Consider the following 16,411-nt stretch of genomic DNA (forward strand, 5'->3'; position numbering starts at 1 on the left):
CATGAATGTATTCCTCTCTCTCCTCTCTATTTCTTCTGTGTTCCAGGACTCTTCACCAGAGGGTTTCATAGGTCTAGCACAGCTCCAATGCCATCGCACTGCACCATTATGCCCCCAGGGCGATTATACCCCATCTGCATGGGTTATTCTAGGGAGACCAGAGAATCTAACTGATGAATTCATAGAATTCCGATGGTCAGATTTTATTCATAAGTAGTTTTTGTTGATTTAGCTCTTATCTGCATTGAAGCACTATTCCTAAAGGAAGATCCGAGGTTCATTTCAGTCATAACTGTCGGTTTCTGAACACGGAAATTAACCACCATCCCCACTCCAACTCCCTTCGTCCCCTATAAGACCATCAGTATAAAATCTTTTTCACCTGTAGTAACCTAATTGATCTATTTAATTTTTTATTTATCGATATGAAAGTAATTGAATGAGTCAACACAATATTTCATTTAGAATATTTCCCTGAAATAGCTCACTTATAATTATTAACCTCTCTTTGGAGCTCCAGACTTCCATTTCTAACTGCGGAGTGGACATCTCTGCCTGGATGTCCCAGCTCCTTAAGGTAACAGACAAGCTGACTCATGACCTGGCCCCAGGACCGTCCCCTGCTCTCTAGCCTTACTAAGCTGCGTGCACACCCCCAGATACTATGTGCCTTTCACAGTTCTGTGACTTTGCACATGCCATCTCTCCGCTGGAAATGACCTCCCTTCCCTTATCCACCCAGTGAGTCCTTATCTCAGTGATTTTCTTCTACCTTCTGTGCAGAGAAATGAGAACTGGTCAACTTCTATAATGAATATGATGTTTTATTCTTATTTAGATTTATAATCTCAAATGTTGCCTCCTTTTAGATCCAAACGTCGTATCATCTTTTCTTGGCCTCTGATCTATTCTTTATTTTCACCACCTTTTCCTTAACTTTAAGTTTCTTTTTTTCTCTTCACTTATTCTCTTTCTCTTTCAGGCTCTAATTATTTTAAAATTTACTTAATTTATTGCTAATGCATTTGACTTTAATTAAAACCATTAAATGATATTTTAGTCAGGTAGATTCAATATAATTTCCCTACCAACAGTCTACAAAGGACAACAAAGAGATGTATGGCATAATTGCTCTAATAAAGTAACTATGTTTTTGGTTAATGTATCTTTGTTAACAGCTTTATTGAGGTATAATTGATATACAATAAATTTCACATATTGAAAGTGTGCAAGTTGATAGCTCTTGACATATTATCCACCTGTGAAACCATCACCACAGCTCAGATAGTAAATACATCCATCACCCTCCTAAGTTTCCTCCTGTCCCTTTGTAATCTCTCCCTCTTTCCCTCCACCCGCAGCCCCACCCCCACATTCCCAGGCACTGATCTGCTTTTAGCTACTGTAGATTGTTTACACTTTCTAGAATTTTATGTAAATAGAAACATACAGTATATACTCTTCTGTCTGGCTATTTTTACTCAGTACAATTATTTTGAAATTCATCCATGTTGTTGTATACATCAGTAATTCATCCTTTTGTTGCTGAGTAGTATTTCGTTTTATGGCTATATCACAATTTGTTTATCCATTCACGTGTGATGGATGTTTAGGTTGTTTCCAGTCAGGGACTACTACAAATAAAAGTTCCCATGAACATTTCCCGTGCAAATTTTTGTATGGATATGTATTTCCTTTTCTCTTGTGTAAGTTCCTAGGAATAGAATGGCTGGATCATATGGTAGGTTAGAAAGTGCCAAACTGTTTTCCAAAGTGGTTGTACCATCTTATATTCCTCCCAGCAATGTTTAAGACTTCCACCTCCTTCACATCTTCACCAGCATTTGGTATGGTCACTCTTGTTAATTTTAGCTCTTCTAATAGGTGTATAGTGTTATCTCAGTATAGTGTTAGTTTCCACTTCTCTACTGTTGAGCATCTTTTCATTTGCATATTTTCTACTGTGTATCTTCTTTGGTGAAGTGTCTTTTAATCTTTGCTCATTTTTGGGGGGGTTGTTTGTTTTCTAATTGTTGAAATTTTTTTTTGCATATTCTGAATACAAGTCCTTGGTGCTTTGAAAATATTTTCTCCTAGTCTGTGGCTTATCTTTTCATTCTCTTAACAGTGTCTTTTGAAAAGCTGAAGTTCTTAATTTTGATGCTGTCCAATTTATCATTTTTTTTAGTTTTCTGGATGAGGCTTTTGGTGCCATGCCTAAGAAATCTGTGTCTAACTTAACATAGCAAAGATTTTCTCCTATGTTTCCTTCTAGAAATTTTACAGTTTTGTGTTTAATGTTTAGGCCTATGATCTATTTTGACTTAATTTTTGTGTATGTTGCAAGGTAAGGATCTAAGTTTTTTGTTTTCAATATAGATGGCAATAGTTCCAGCACAATTTCTTGAAAAGATTGTTCTTTTTCTACTGAATTGCCTTCATGCCCTTCTCAAGCATCACTTGGCCATATTTGTGTGGGTCTATTTCTGGACTGTGTTTTGTCCCACTGATCTGCGTGTCTATCCCTTCACCAATACCACACTATGTTAATTACTGTAGCTTTATAAAATATAACATGGGAAATTATTTATTTTCACAGGAAGAACATTAAAAACTAAATATGTAATCTTCGATGATACAGATATTCCAGTGGGGAACTGAGAGAGAAAGAAAGGAGAACTTGGGAAAGAGAATGAGGTAGATAGTGGCCCTGTGAAGGGTTTGCTCTTAGGAACACTCGTGGCAGTGAGGTAGCGTATTGCAGTGTGCCCAGAGCAAGCGTCAGCTTAATTTTTCTGACAAAGTCTACATTTACTATTTCCTTCTCTCTAGAGAGGCTTACATTCACTTGGAATGGAACCAATCCTGTGGCCTGCAGAGTATCTCCCAGTTTCTTCTCTGGAATGATGTCATTGGCAGACAATAGAGAACTGAGGGAGAAGCATTTGTCTAGATTATGAAAGCCAACTTGTAATTCTCCATATTAATGGCGGCAGGTGGAGAATTTTCACAGGCAAATCAAATGATCACGTAATCTCCAAACCCCTTTTCAGCTTGTTTTCAGCAATTGTTTTTACTTCTTTATCCATCTTTCCTTTTTTAACTTTGTGGACTACTTGGGAAATTGTATAGATTCTTCCAGAGGGAACAAGTCACTTAAATGTGTATTTGAACGTGGCTCCTGTTGTGATTACCTTGGGGAGAGGGAACCTATTGGTGCGTGACAAAACGCCTGGAACAGTCAACAACAAGAAGCTTATTTGAGATGGCTGCTTTCCATTTTACTTTAGCAAAAGGTCTTTAAAAAGCAAACAAAGTTACTCAGATTAAAGATAGGATTAATTTCTCCTTATGCAGCTAAATACATAAGCAATGCATGTAAATATTGAATAAGTGGATATGAAAGGGTTCTTATAAACACAGAGTCAATAAACAACCTCAGTAAAGTACAGGAAAACAGTTCGCATTTTGCTTGGTATGGTGTTTTCTTTATTCAGTTAGATTAACAAGCCATGATTTCATCATTAGTCAACAAGATAGTAGAGAGACCATCAAAGCAAACTACGGGAGAGTCCACATTGATTCGTGCCAAACAAATGTTTGTAGCTAACAGCTGTATTATCACTGATTCTCATTTACGCAGCCGGGGTTCTCCTTTCATTTCCTAAGTGAGATGAATGTCGTGTTGCATGATACAGGCACCCTCTCTGCTGCTTGAGTCATGAATCGGGTCAGCTGTCTCCTCTGTGCAGCCTCACCCCTCTGTGTAGGTGGGGGAAGTGGCCTGCTACAGTTTTAGCTATTATTTAAAACAGCTAATGGGCCTCTTTCTAAGGTTGTATGAGTCTGTTAGTGAACCATCTAGCATTTGGGTCAAAAATACCAGTTGGATGTGTCAAAACCTTTGGACGTACAGGTTTTAAATTATTAGCTTTCTTCCTTTTCTTCTTTCTACTTAAATCAGAACTTGAGTGCCAGAGAAATAAAAGAAAGCGTGCTGTAGTCTCTGCCTGCCAGAGAGAGTCCTTGAGTTCCTCTGCAGTAGGTTTCTCTGCTCAGAGCTGAGACTGAGTGTGAATAGGCCCTGAGATGCCCACCCCTTTCGTGCACCTAGTTAGTGGGATGGTAGTACCTTTGGCTTGAATACTCCAGGCTTCTTCCTATCACAGCAGACCAAAAAAATCAAAATCTTGACTTTTTTATTAATCTAAACTAGAAAGGGAGAGTCTTAAGTAACCAAAGGGATAGCTAAGTCTACAAGGCAGTCAATCTAGAATATCTGTTAGTTGGGGATTGTGTGTTCAGCTGTCAGAATTCTACTCATAGCAGAGGGGACCTAATCCCCAGAACATCTGGAGAAGAGAAACAGGAACCACAGAGAGAAGCTAGAGTGGAGCAAGAAAAGCGCTAGGCTTGATATGAGCAGTCTGAGTCCAGTCCTGGCTCTGCCATGCAGTGGGTGCCTGTCAGCAAATGGTCTCTTGACCAATCTGAGTTGTTTCTATTTTTCAGCTATAAAATGGGGCAATAATTCTTGCCTCACAGAATTGTAATGAAGATTAATGTTTGTGGGAACAACAAGCACAGAATATGCTCAATAAACAATAATGTTAAACAATTGGAAAATAGAACCAGCGATGAAAGGTTAGAGACAAGTAAGAGAGAAATGCCCTTAAAGATTCTTTAATCTCATGGTTCCTAACCCTAGCAGCACATTAGAATATTCTTGGGAACTTTTTAGAAATATCCAGGCCTGTGTGCCCCTCTTCCAGACTAAAATAATCAGAATCTCTGGAGGTAGAGCCCAGATGTAGAAAAAGATTTTAAGTGCCCCAGGAACTCCGACGTGCAGCCAGTGTTAGAATCATGAAGCCATCCTCTTCGTTAAAGATGAGTATATTTAAGCCAAAGCTAAGTAAGAGGGAAGCCCGAGATCATTCTGCTAGTTGTGGCAAAGCTAAGCCTTGGACGTAGGCATCCTGTGTTCCATTCTCTCACCTGTCTCCCCAAAGACCTCCCGTTCTCTGAATTCCAGAGACCACTAGAGCTGTCCTGTTCTGGCCCATTGACTCAACAGATGTTATTGAAAATCTTCTGTGTACACACACACGTATATAAAGGTAGAGTTCGTCTGTTCGCAAATTCAATCTGGTGGAGAAGACAGCTAATAAAGCAGAACAGTGAGAAAGTTATGTGGGATCAGAGGAGCAGGACCGCCAAACCCTGTGGGGAGGGTGGGTCTGGAAAGCTGGCTTCTCAGAGGAGGTGGTGGAGGCAGTTCTGGCAAAATGAGTTTATCGAGTAAGCAGGGGGAGGAAAGCCATTTCAGGCAGATGAAACAGCTTCTCCAAAGACGCTGGGGCCTGTACCAGGAAGGGCAAGTGGTTTCGTGTGGCTGCAGCGGTGGGTGCGGTGGTGGAATGGTGACGAAGAGCCGGAAACACCGCATTAGCAGTTCTACTGGTTTTCGTAATCTGAACCTCACAAGTGAAGTTTTGAAATTACTGTTATCACTTAAGTTAGAGGAACTGCTTAAATGCCTTGGTCCTGTTACTTTCTGGTAGAAATCTGAACAGATTGATTTGGGCTGTTATTTCAGAAAGACAAAAAATATTCAATTATACATATTTTTGGCATTTCTATTTCCATCATAGTTGGGATCAGTAAGCACAACAATGAAAATTAAGAAACGAGAGGAGAGAAGAATCATAGAGTCAGTCTGTTTGGAGTTTAAGAAATGAAAATATAGGGGCCAGCCTGGTGATGCAGCCGTTAAGTTCGCACGTTCCGCTTCTCGGCAGCCCAGGGTTCGCCAGTTTGGATCCCAGGTGCGGACTTGGCACCGCTTGGCAAGCCATGCTGTGGTAGGCGTCCCACATATAAAGCAGAGGAAGATGGGCACAGATGTTAGCTCAGGGCCAGGCTTCCTCAGCAGAAAGAGGAGGACTGGCAGTAGTTAGCTCAGGGCTAGTCTTCCTCAAAAAAAAAGAGACAAGAAATGAAAGTACATTGCAAAAAGCAGGCGTCTTCAGCCAGTTTATTGAGATCTCTACTAGAGATCTGTCTATTTTAAACAAAGTTGGCATATCTCTGAGAAAGAATCCACCCTAATATGTGTAATTAGCTAGTCAAGAAAAAGAAATATCTCTGAGAGAGAACCCATCCTAATGTGGGTAATTAACTGATTAATAAAAAGAAAAATTTTACCCAACTTTAGAAACTCTGTTCAGGGAGCAACAGCCTTGAATAAAAAAGGTGTGGAAAGCCTTCTGTCTTCCTTTTTGTCCTGTGTCACGAATCGTTTTCCAAGCAAAGCGCCGAATTGCACCTCCTACCCTGTGGCATTGCCGTGAACATGATTCTGGACATTGTGCCTCTTCCAGGGCTACTCCTGATATCAATCTTGAAGCCTATTCAAAACAAGGATGGGAGTCAGAGTTGATCCGTGCCAACATTCCTGCTGAGAATTAGCCCAGTTCCATTATGCGTGGGGGAGCCCCAGTTACCCGCCCTTGCCTGTTTGGGGTACACGGATACAGCTGAGAGACTGCAGGGAGTGCAAAGTTAAGAAACCACATGATAGGAACACTATCTCTGACTCTTTCATAATGAGCTCTGTGTGGGAAACTAAAAAAGATCAGGGTTTTCTACCATTCAGCACAGCTGTGGTGCTGCTTTGAAAAGCTACTTCTGCTCTGTAAGGCAAGAAGAATTCAAAAGAATTGCGGACAGACTCTCAGAATGAGCGGGGGCTCAAGGAGTTCTGTGTGTCTTTTTAATCTCTTCCAACTACCTGGAGTACGAAGGGACAGATTAACTGCTTGCCTTGTGCCTTCATTCATCAGAGGAAGAAACCAAGGCCCAAAGAGGGGAAGTGGCTTTCCCAAATTGAAGGGAAGTTAGGAGCCAAGCCAGAGTTTGTAGTACCTGCGTCTCCTGACTCCTATGGGCCGAACTGTAGTCCATAAACCTCAGTATGGTTATCATTAACCAGGTTGTCAGAGACAGGACAGGAGGTGTAATAAGGGTATATTGTGAAATCGTTTCTGATTGGAAAAAAAAGATAATGATGAACTCAAACTTTGGTGATTTTGTGACTTTGTCCTATTTAATCTATATTCACATACAGCATTTAGCTTCTCATACTGTGTGCTTATCTATTTTATCTTACAGATTGCCTATTCCATCAGAATAGGGCTTGGTTTTATGAAGTTCATCTCTATTGACTTGACTTTTAAGCACTCAGAAGAACTGTGCCTCCTTGCAGCCTCATTTATCTCACCCAGCACGTCCACCTCCTGAGCATGTGTGAAGGCGTTCTGTGTGACCATGTAGCACAAGTCCCCAAGGACCCTCCTTACTACTGTTCCATCTAAGATGGCCGGTGAACACCAGGCCTTTGTTTGATGTCTGCATTTTGCTCTTTCTTACACTTTCTAACCCCATGGCTTTTAGTTTTGCAAACCTTTGCATGGGATTTGTAATATTTTAGGTTGGTTTGCAGACAACCTACCATGTTTGGTAAGCAGACACGGAGTGAGTTCTGGCTTGAACTCTTCGTTTTAAACATTATTCCTCCCTCTGAAGAATCTCCTGCTGTGGAGTTGCCTCTCTTCTCCTTCCCCTCGCCTCCTTCCCCCTCATGGTAATAACAATGGGGAGTGCCTCCTGTTTGGGGTCACTTAACCTCGCTCCACTCACAGACGGAATTCATGAATAGTAATGTGTTCTCCAAAGAGGGTCCAACCTGGAAACTGAGAGTGTCATGGGCAGGTCTATGACACCTGATCCCGTAATTAGTGAAGGTTGCTGCATCCTCGCCCTGTTTTATGGGGAAGGCCCAGAGTAGTCTGACTCAGGGTTATAACAAAGTACTGCAGAACCATAATTTCATCTGTTCAGATCTAAAATTGTCAGATCCAGATTTTTCCCTAAGTGGACTGAAAAACTGCACTGCCAGCTTTACGTGGGAGTCCTCTCAGCTGTGGATTCCTTGTCAGTGAGAGACTGTGCCCAACATTGCAGCTGGCATGTAGAAGGAGAACCAGGAATATGTGTTGAAGGAAGGAGATTGGTAAAAACTGGGATTTTTCAAGTATCCTGTCCTGAGGCCACTCCAGATGGAAGTGGTCCTCCAGTGGCCTGACTCATCCAGTTCTTTCTTGAGGCTGGGCTGTAACTTGACCTTCTTCCAAAGATGAAGAGGAAAGGCACTATTCATCTGAGATTTGCCTTGCAGTGTTTAGCACAAGTTTGGCTTCTAAGCAAAGGCTGGCAAAGCATTGATACAAGAAAATTATTCCTAGGTATTTTTCTATGATGACCATACGTTGAGCAAAATTTTTGTATAGTTACTGTAGCCATGAGAATAATCACTGGACAACATTCCTAGGGGCAAAAAATATCGACTCATAGAGTGATTTGATGAATGGCAGAGAGTAAGACTAACAGAAATGTGATGCCAGCTGGGCCAGCACTCTTTACCAGCCCCAAACATTTATTCTTACTGTGTGGAAAATCTATGATTTCTCCTTGCTTTTGCTTGTTTTTAAAGTGTCAATCTGAAGGCAGAATGTGACTGATGATTTGTGATCATCATTTGTGTCTACAAAAGGGTGATATTCCTACTCACTTTGAAATCCATTTGGAATTCAAGGACAAGGTTTTGGAGGTGTGCTGTACACGTTGGGTGCTTGGTAAATACAGAAAGGAAGGCAGAATGCTGGAGGAGGGGATGGAAGGAGAGGGAGTGAGCCCACACTTGGGCCCTGGAGTCAGCCTGCATAGCGTCCAACAGCTTCTGCCAGTAACCTGCGAACATCCATTGACTTCTAACTCTTGAGTTTGCTCATCTTTAAAATGAGGTAGTACCTACTTTGTAGAGTTTTTGAGAGGCCTAAATGGGTGAATGTGTGTAAATGTCTGACACAAACCCACTCAGTAAAGCTTAGTTTTTAATGCAACTAATAATATTCATAACTTCCAGTGATTATCTTCTTTGAGAAAGCTCTTGTCTGTTTGTCTTCCTGGACTTTACAATGAGTCTCCACCAATCAACAGGGCAGAAGAGCCGAGCACGCTAAAATGCCTCAGAGGAACAGGCACTCACAGGCCGTAGCCTTCTCGCGGACCCCCATGGCGCTCTTGCCCCCTCCTGCCCTTGGGTGCAGGTTTCTCGTCTCATTAGGGGTCTCAGGCTTTGGTCATAATTCTCACCTGACTGCTGGTCTCTTGCCAGAACAGAGGACCAGGTTCTCCTTTCCTTCCTGTACATGGATTTACTTCTTGAAGGAGAGGGAACGTGTTGCCTGAGGATGGGGCCTTCACTAACCTGCCTTTCTAGGGAGTTTATCTCGAGGTAGAAGGGAGACAAGCTGCAAGGCAGAGAAGGGGCAGTCTGGCTGATGCGCTGATGTTAGGGCCAGATGTTAGTGCTTCTTATCTGCTCGGTAAGTAACATTGTTCTGTAAGAGACTCTAATTTTACCTTTTTCAGAGACATCGCTGTTTTTTCCCCAAGGTTAGGTTTCCTCAGAATGAGAGTATGTTTCCTAAATTTTTTTGCCATGAGATAGAGTAATAATAAAAACACAAAGGCATTTAATCCAGCTAATGAGTAGAATTGGAGACTAGGGGGCAGTCAGAGAGTTTCCCCAGGGTTTTCCTGAAGCAGTCGACACATGTAGACAGTTTGGCAGATGAGGAGACCTGCTCTGGAAGGTCTAGTTAGTACCCCTCTTACAGTCACCTCCATGTCCCTCACTGAACATGGAAGAAGAGGGGCCTAGCTTCTCATGCACATGGTTAGCACATGTGGGTGCTTACTGTGCGCCAGGCTGGGTTCTAAGGGCCGTATATCTGAAATCACTTCATCCTCAGGACAACTAAATTCTGAGGTGGATACTATTTTTAGCTCCATTTACAGAGGAGGGGACCCAGGCCCAGCAAAGCTAAATAAATTTCCCAAGGTCGGATAGTTGCTAAGTGGCAGAATCAGTAAACAACTCAGGCTCCAGGGCCTTTTCTCTTAACCGCAACTCTTCACTGCTTGGGCAGTAATTGGTCCTACTTTGAGGATCTCAACAAGGGACCAGAGGAGTCAAATGTAAATTTAGCATTTCTCTTCTCCAGGCTTTTAAAATACTTAATTTTCAGTAGGATTCCAGGCACAAGTAGCATTTTGCATCTCAACAAGAGCAGACTGCCTATATGGACGATATGGTGGCTCTGCATTTTCCATCAAGTGACCTCTGCCCTCCAGGAGAGCAGCACTCTGCTCCAGGTCAGGTCATCCGGAAGGAGTCAGTGAGCTGGAGTTTGGCATGCAGGTTGTTCATTAGGGATCTCTGCTGAAGGGGAGCAGACACGAGGGGAAGTCCAACTGCACTGCAGCCCTGACGGCTTCACCCAACCACATGCGGCGTGGTGGAGCATCTATGGTCTCCCTGAGTTGTCCTGTGGTGGGCTGAAAGTGCAGGGCCTTTATCCCCCTGCCACCTACAATCAGTGGATGTGGGACTTCCAGGGGAGGGTATTCCCTTGAGCAAGGGAGCTCATTGTAGCTGAGGCAGACTCTGAAGGAGCTGACAGCATTCCTAGTCTCTGAGGCAGTGCATTCTTCCTTGGATGGGGGCTCTAGGTGATGTATCCCGGTTTCCACTTTGACGCTTTCAACTTCAGTGGAAATAGGAGTCTACACAACGATAAACTCTTTCTCCAAACTCAGCCTATCGTTTGCTTGGATTCTGGATAAACGGGCAGTGCGCAAATCAAGACAGATCCTGAGCTTTCTGGAATCCTTTTACTACAGTCCTAGGCAGAGGCAAAGGCATAACATCGAGCTTATATATATATATATATATTTGGACCATGTGATTAAAGTCATACCTGGCATTTTTGGAGATAAATGAGGAATTTGCGTTGCATTCATCATGTCTTTCAAGTGGAGCCAGTTGGCTTTTTTCTAGAGGCCAGAGTCCAAAGCTAAAAGCAACAGTGCGGTGATGGAAAATCTCTAGTTACATTCTGTTTGCCACTTGTCTTCAGGGAAATCTTTCAGAGATTCATATTTGAGATTTAACCCCCTTTTCCTTGCTCCTTCCATCATGAACTAAAGCAATCATCTAACTCACTTTAGTGTGGACATTACACTGTATCCCAGCTGACTTATATCTTGTCCACACAAGTTGACCACAGGAGCTGTTCCTGTGTCACCCAGTGGCGGGTTTGTCTTGCAGGATCCATTACTGCTGCATCCCGCTGTTGCCCGCAGCTGGCTTTGGCCACTGACTATCTCATTGGCTAGGTGTGTGAAATGTCTCTCCGTTTCCTTTCTTTCAGGTTGGAAAGCTTATCCAAGAAGCAGCTGGAAGAAGTAATTTGAAGCGAGTAACTCTGGAACTTGGAGGGAAAAGTCCCAATATTATTTTTGCAGATGCTGATTGTAAGTCAACCTCACATCTCATACATGTCCAGGCACATTGCTCTTCAGTGCTCTCTTTCGTGTCTCCACTTCTGATAGGACGCTAAGAAAAAGATCTTTGAAGCTAAGGGCATTCAAGAAGAAGAATCTGAACCCTTCCTTCTAAGGAGAAAATAGTTTAATATTGGGAAAGAGCACTTATCAATTGACAACTGAATAGAGTTTGTTTTCTAGACACTAATAAGCCATTTTGACTCAGTGATTTTGTAGAACAGGGTAGAAGAGATGAAGGCTTGGTCATTGCCAAATGGTAGAAAGACCAATGGTCTAAGCCTCTGTCAGAACCCCTGAAACACGAGCTCTCTGCCTAGATTCAAGAAATCTGAAAGTTCTCACATGTAGCTTTGGAGATCACTAAAACAATTCTAGTTCGCTAACCCTGCCAGCGTTTTCCCAGACCCACAATCCTTTCTCTGTTCAGTCATCCCAAACCCCTTCTGTTGCTCCCTTGCCTTTCAGTCAAGATGACAGCACACTATTCTCAGTTCTGTATGAACAGACCTGAGTTGGAGGTGATTGCGCTTGGCAGTAGGACTTTCTGGAGGCTTGGAGCAGTACCGAGGAAACCATGTCTCCAGGCAGGATGCTGTCTAGCCCACTGCGCACAGGTGTGGTCTTTCTGTTTTGAAAACTTTGCAGGGAACAAAATGCCCAAATCTCTCTCAGTCATCTTTTTTCTTCTTCACATCCTGCAAAGCAAAGCTGCTTCCCCAATTTCACCACTGGAGAGGTGAGAAAACAGAAAGCAGATTGCCTGAATTTCAGCCCCAGCTTGAAATTTTCAAAGAGTTCAGCTTCAGCTTTATACTAGTTGTCAAGGGGATCGGAATTCTTCTACCTGAATTCCTCTTGAGGAGTAGACAGTCCATTGACATGACATTGATTGATTGACTCAATCATTATTATTATTTAGCAACTAGCATACACTGGATTTATTAATACTCTCTTGAAGTATAAGATAAAAGAGATGAAAATGAAAGAGTTGTCATATGCTATTGTCCAACTCCATGTAAATATAGAGGAAATTTAATGTCTTCAAAGAAGTGTCATTGCGTTACAGTTTAATTCACCAAAATACTAATTAAACATACAGCTATAAGGTCCTACAGGTCAGGGTTTGCAAATTGGCAGTCCAAATACAGGATCTAGCTATGTTTACCTGTCTAAATAGTACACAGTGCTTAAAAAAACAAAAACTACACGTTATAAATACTGATTTCTGTTTTTTCTTAAAATTGCAACTCGGGCAACCACGGGCTTATCTTCATGCATGGCCGCAGCCAGATGTAGTGGCTTTCCTTCTGAGTCTCCTTCACATTGTTTTCCTACCTGGTAGATTCATACTGTTACATTATCTGCTGAGCCCCTTTGAATATTGGGGTTTGAGACTCCCGTTAGAGATGACTTGGTCCACTCCCTCTTTTTACAGAAGACAGGGACTCACAGAAGTGAAGATGTCCAAGTTAACATAGCAAGTAACGTGAGGGTCTAGTTAGAATCAGAACTAAATTGCATTCTCGGTCCAGGGCTCTTCACCCTGCTACTCACTATTAGGCTCTGTGATGAGCATGACATTACACTTGGGGCTTTGGAGAACGGAGGGAGGTGGCTCCGTAGACAGGCCCTCTGCAGGCGAAGCAGTGTTGAGAACATGGCTGTTTCCTCTCGTAGTGGATTATGCCGTGGAGCAGGCTCACCAGGGCGTGTTCTTCAACCAAGGCCAGTGCTGCACCGCGGGGTCTCGCATCTTTGTGGAGGAGTCCATCTACGAGGAGTTTGTGAGAAGAAGCGTGGAGCGGGCCAAGAGGCGCATAGTGGGGAGTCCATTTGACCCCACCACTGAGCAGGGACCCCAGGTAGAGAAATCATAAACATTCCCTTTCTTTACTTAATTCCTGGTGAGCATGACACTCTAGTGAGACCCAACAAAGTACCATCTTCTTTTTTCTGTTGCCTCATTACTCTTCTGCTTTATCTTCATGGCTGGAAGTGTGGCCAGTGAGGCATTGCTTATTTCTTATGCTTCTCTTTCCATTTCTAAATTTCATCTCTGAGAAACTAAGGACTTAGGGTTGCTTTAAGGATACCTTGAACTTTGGGATAAATTGGAGTCTCTCAGCTCTAAGGAAAGACCCAGGCATGACAAGGTGGATCTTGACACTAGAACCCAGCCCCAACCACTGGACCTCAAGACATCCCCATAGATGCTACAGTCAAGGACAGTGGGTATCTCTTATTCCCGGAAGTCATTTATCCTTTTACCACCTGCCAAGGATTCTCTCCACCAACCTGACCTACTTTGGGGATATCACTTGTAGCTTGTAAATGTGTAGGAAATGACGGGCTGTCTGCTTTCCATTCTGCGTGCGTTCTCTCTTGCTCTGAATGCTTCATGTACTGTGGCGGACTGGTGAGGGCCTGCACAGTCCTGCAGGATGTCCTCTTAGCTCTGCAGGTTCTCCACAATCATCCAGGCATATTTCCAGATGGAATTCTGGTTTCAAACGGTAGATAGAATCTGAGAATTTTTAAGGGAATATGTGCACCAGATCTCATCTGGGCCACCAGAGTGTGGGTTTTCCTGATAAGAAATAACATCTCCTTGGTTTTGAGGCCATTTGAGAGAAGATCGATGTTCTAGCTGAGCAATTCAAACTCAGGTGAATGTAGGTTTTTATATTATTTACCGTAATAATTGAGTGATAACTCTATAACTTTGGGGAGCAAGACTGACCTTATTTTGTGATCTAGGAAGCTAGCCTTTACTCTTTAACTGGATCCTTTGCTCTAAAGGTGTAGTAGTAGTTCCATTAAAAATATACCCCAATAGGACCTGATGTGTAGCAAATGTAAAGAGGCTGTATGTTAGCTCATCTGTTGTTTTCATCTTTTTAGTGTCAGTACAAATTGCTAAAGTATTCATTTGGTTATAGAGCTCAATTTTCCCCCTTGTAAGCAGTGAATAGCCAGTTATCCAGTGTCTGTATCGTTTAGAAACATTGCCTGAATCTTCACCTGGTACTTCTGATTCGGCAGTAATCATCAGAGGAGTGCGTTTACTGGAATTCTCAATATATTGGGTTGAACCATTCAAAATTCCCATTTTTGTAGATCAGAAATGGTTAAATAACAGCAGTTCCATATGATTTGACTAGGTCTAATAAAGTCTTGAAAAAAATCACAAATGAGAGATTCTTGAGAATATGCTTATTTCCATTTTTATGGAAGATTTTGCTTGGAGTCATTAGGTAATTTCTTCTGTAGATTGATAAGAAACAATACAACAAGATCCTGGAACTCATCCAGAGTGGTGTGGCCGAGGGTGCCAAGCTGGAATGTGGAGGCAAAGGGCTGGGCCGGAAGGGGTTTTTCATCGAGCCCACGGTGTTTTCCAACGTCACTGATGACATGCGGATTGCGAAGGAAGAGGTATCGAATACGGACTTCTAACAAAAGCCACATCTTTCCTGGGATGGTTTCCAGAGCATTTCCAGCGAACGATATTAGAGTTTAATTCTTTGTATTTTATATACATTATATAATAGCAATAAACATGGCTATGAAAATCCCAGTTTCAGGAAAAAAGTTAAACAAAAAGGCATGCAAGCTAGATGGAGGCCAGGTGACATGCTGTATGACTGCAGTTGTTATTAGCCAACAGAACACTCGTAATAGCCAATCATCGGTCTCAGTAATGCGCTGGGAGCACTTCAGTTCCCCCAAATGGGAACACTTCACTTCCCCCAAATGTGAGTCACAAGGGTGTTAACCAGGAAAGAGATAACATCCAATCATCACGTTTATGTGAGAGAAAGACCAGTTGCAGATAAGCCAGCCATCTAGAGCGGTAGTTCTCAGTTCCGGAGCCATGCCTGCGGCTCATGGAGAACCAACACACAGTGGAATCAAGGGAGGCCAGGGAGGGTGGGGATGTGGGGGTGTTAAACTCTAGGGGTAGACTCTTATGTAATCTTATTCTGGGAAAATGTGGGATATTTTACAGTTTTGTGTTACTAAACTTAAATGGCGTTTAAATAACGAAGGCAGAGTAACTTTGCTTTGAAATGTAGAAAGCAGGTGAAGGCATGGCAGAGCAGTCATGTTGGGTCAACCTATTTCATTGCAGATCTTTGGCCCCGTTCAGGAAATTCTGAGGTTTAAGACTATGGATGAAGTTATTGAAAGAGCCAATAACTCAGACTTTGGACTCGTAGCAGCTGTCTTTACTAATGACATCAACAAGGCCCTCACAGTGTCTTCTGCAATGCAGGCTGGGACGGTTTGGTAAGATCAGAGTCAGTCTCGTTGTTCTGGCCATAACACATTCTGCTGGTGGTGGAGGGGTCTTGTAATTCCCCGGAGCCTGGGTGAAATAAATGCACGTCTTTTGAAAATTGGGGGAAGACCGAAGGCAACCAGACTTCACCAGAGAAGGGATGCCCTCCTCACTGGCTAGATCAGGAAATCAAAGTAAATCTTAAGCTGTAAATTTTTCATCTGGAAAAAAGAAACTAAAAAATAAAACTTTTAAAAGAAATATCATGTCAGTGGGATTATTTCTGTGCAAGCAGAATTCATACTAACAGTACTATGTTTTGTTCTTTTAGGATCAATTGTTACAATGCCTTAAACGCCCAGAGCCCCTTTGGGGGATTCAAGATGTCTGGAAATGGGAGAGAAATGTAAGTGTTCAAAGCTGCTGGTGCCTGCAGAGAAGTAGGGATTGTGAATATCAGCGTAGAGGAAAATAGTTTAATTCTCTTACTGTCATCCATTCATTAAACAAACATTCTGTTGAACACATACTCCTGTAAGCTGAGCACCGTACTACATGTTACAGAAATGAATAAAACACAGCTCCCTTACCTTAAGTGGGAATGGAGAAGAATTAATGTGCCAGTAATTCCATATAATAAAGGCTATTATAGAA

At 42.5% G+C, this 16,411-nt stretch overlaps 1 protein-coding gene across 2 annotated transcripts in view; it reads left to right on the forward strand.

Annotated features, from left to right (window-relative positions):
- The window catches only part of ALDH1A2 (aldehyde dehydrogenase 1 family member A2), a 91,749-nt gene that overhangs the window by 66,698 nt on the left and 8,640 nt on the right, over positions 1–16,411 (forward strand). For both annotated transcript variants that reach the window (XM_070270965.1, XM_070270969.1), the window contains 5 exons: positions 11,340–11,442; positions 13,153–13,337; positions 14,746–14,910; positions 15,608–15,765; positions 16,089–16,163. In XM_070270965.1, the coding sequence (XP_070127066.1) occupies positions 11,340–11,442; positions 13,153–13,337; positions 14,746–14,910; positions 15,608–15,765; positions 16,089–16,163 (686 nt within the window). The remainder of the gene's footprint in view (positions 1–11,339; positions 11,443–13,152; positions 13,338–14,745; positions 14,911–15,607; positions 15,766–16,088; positions 16,164–16,411) is intronic.

The sequence above is a fragment of the Equus caballus genome, chromosome 1 (assembly GCF_041296265.1).
Source record: "Equus caballus isolate H_3958 breed thoroughbred chromosome 1, TB-T2T, whole genome shotgun sequence".
Taxonomy (NCBI): Eukaryota; Metazoa; Chordata; class Mammalia; order Perissodactyla; family Equidae; genus Equus; species Equus caballus.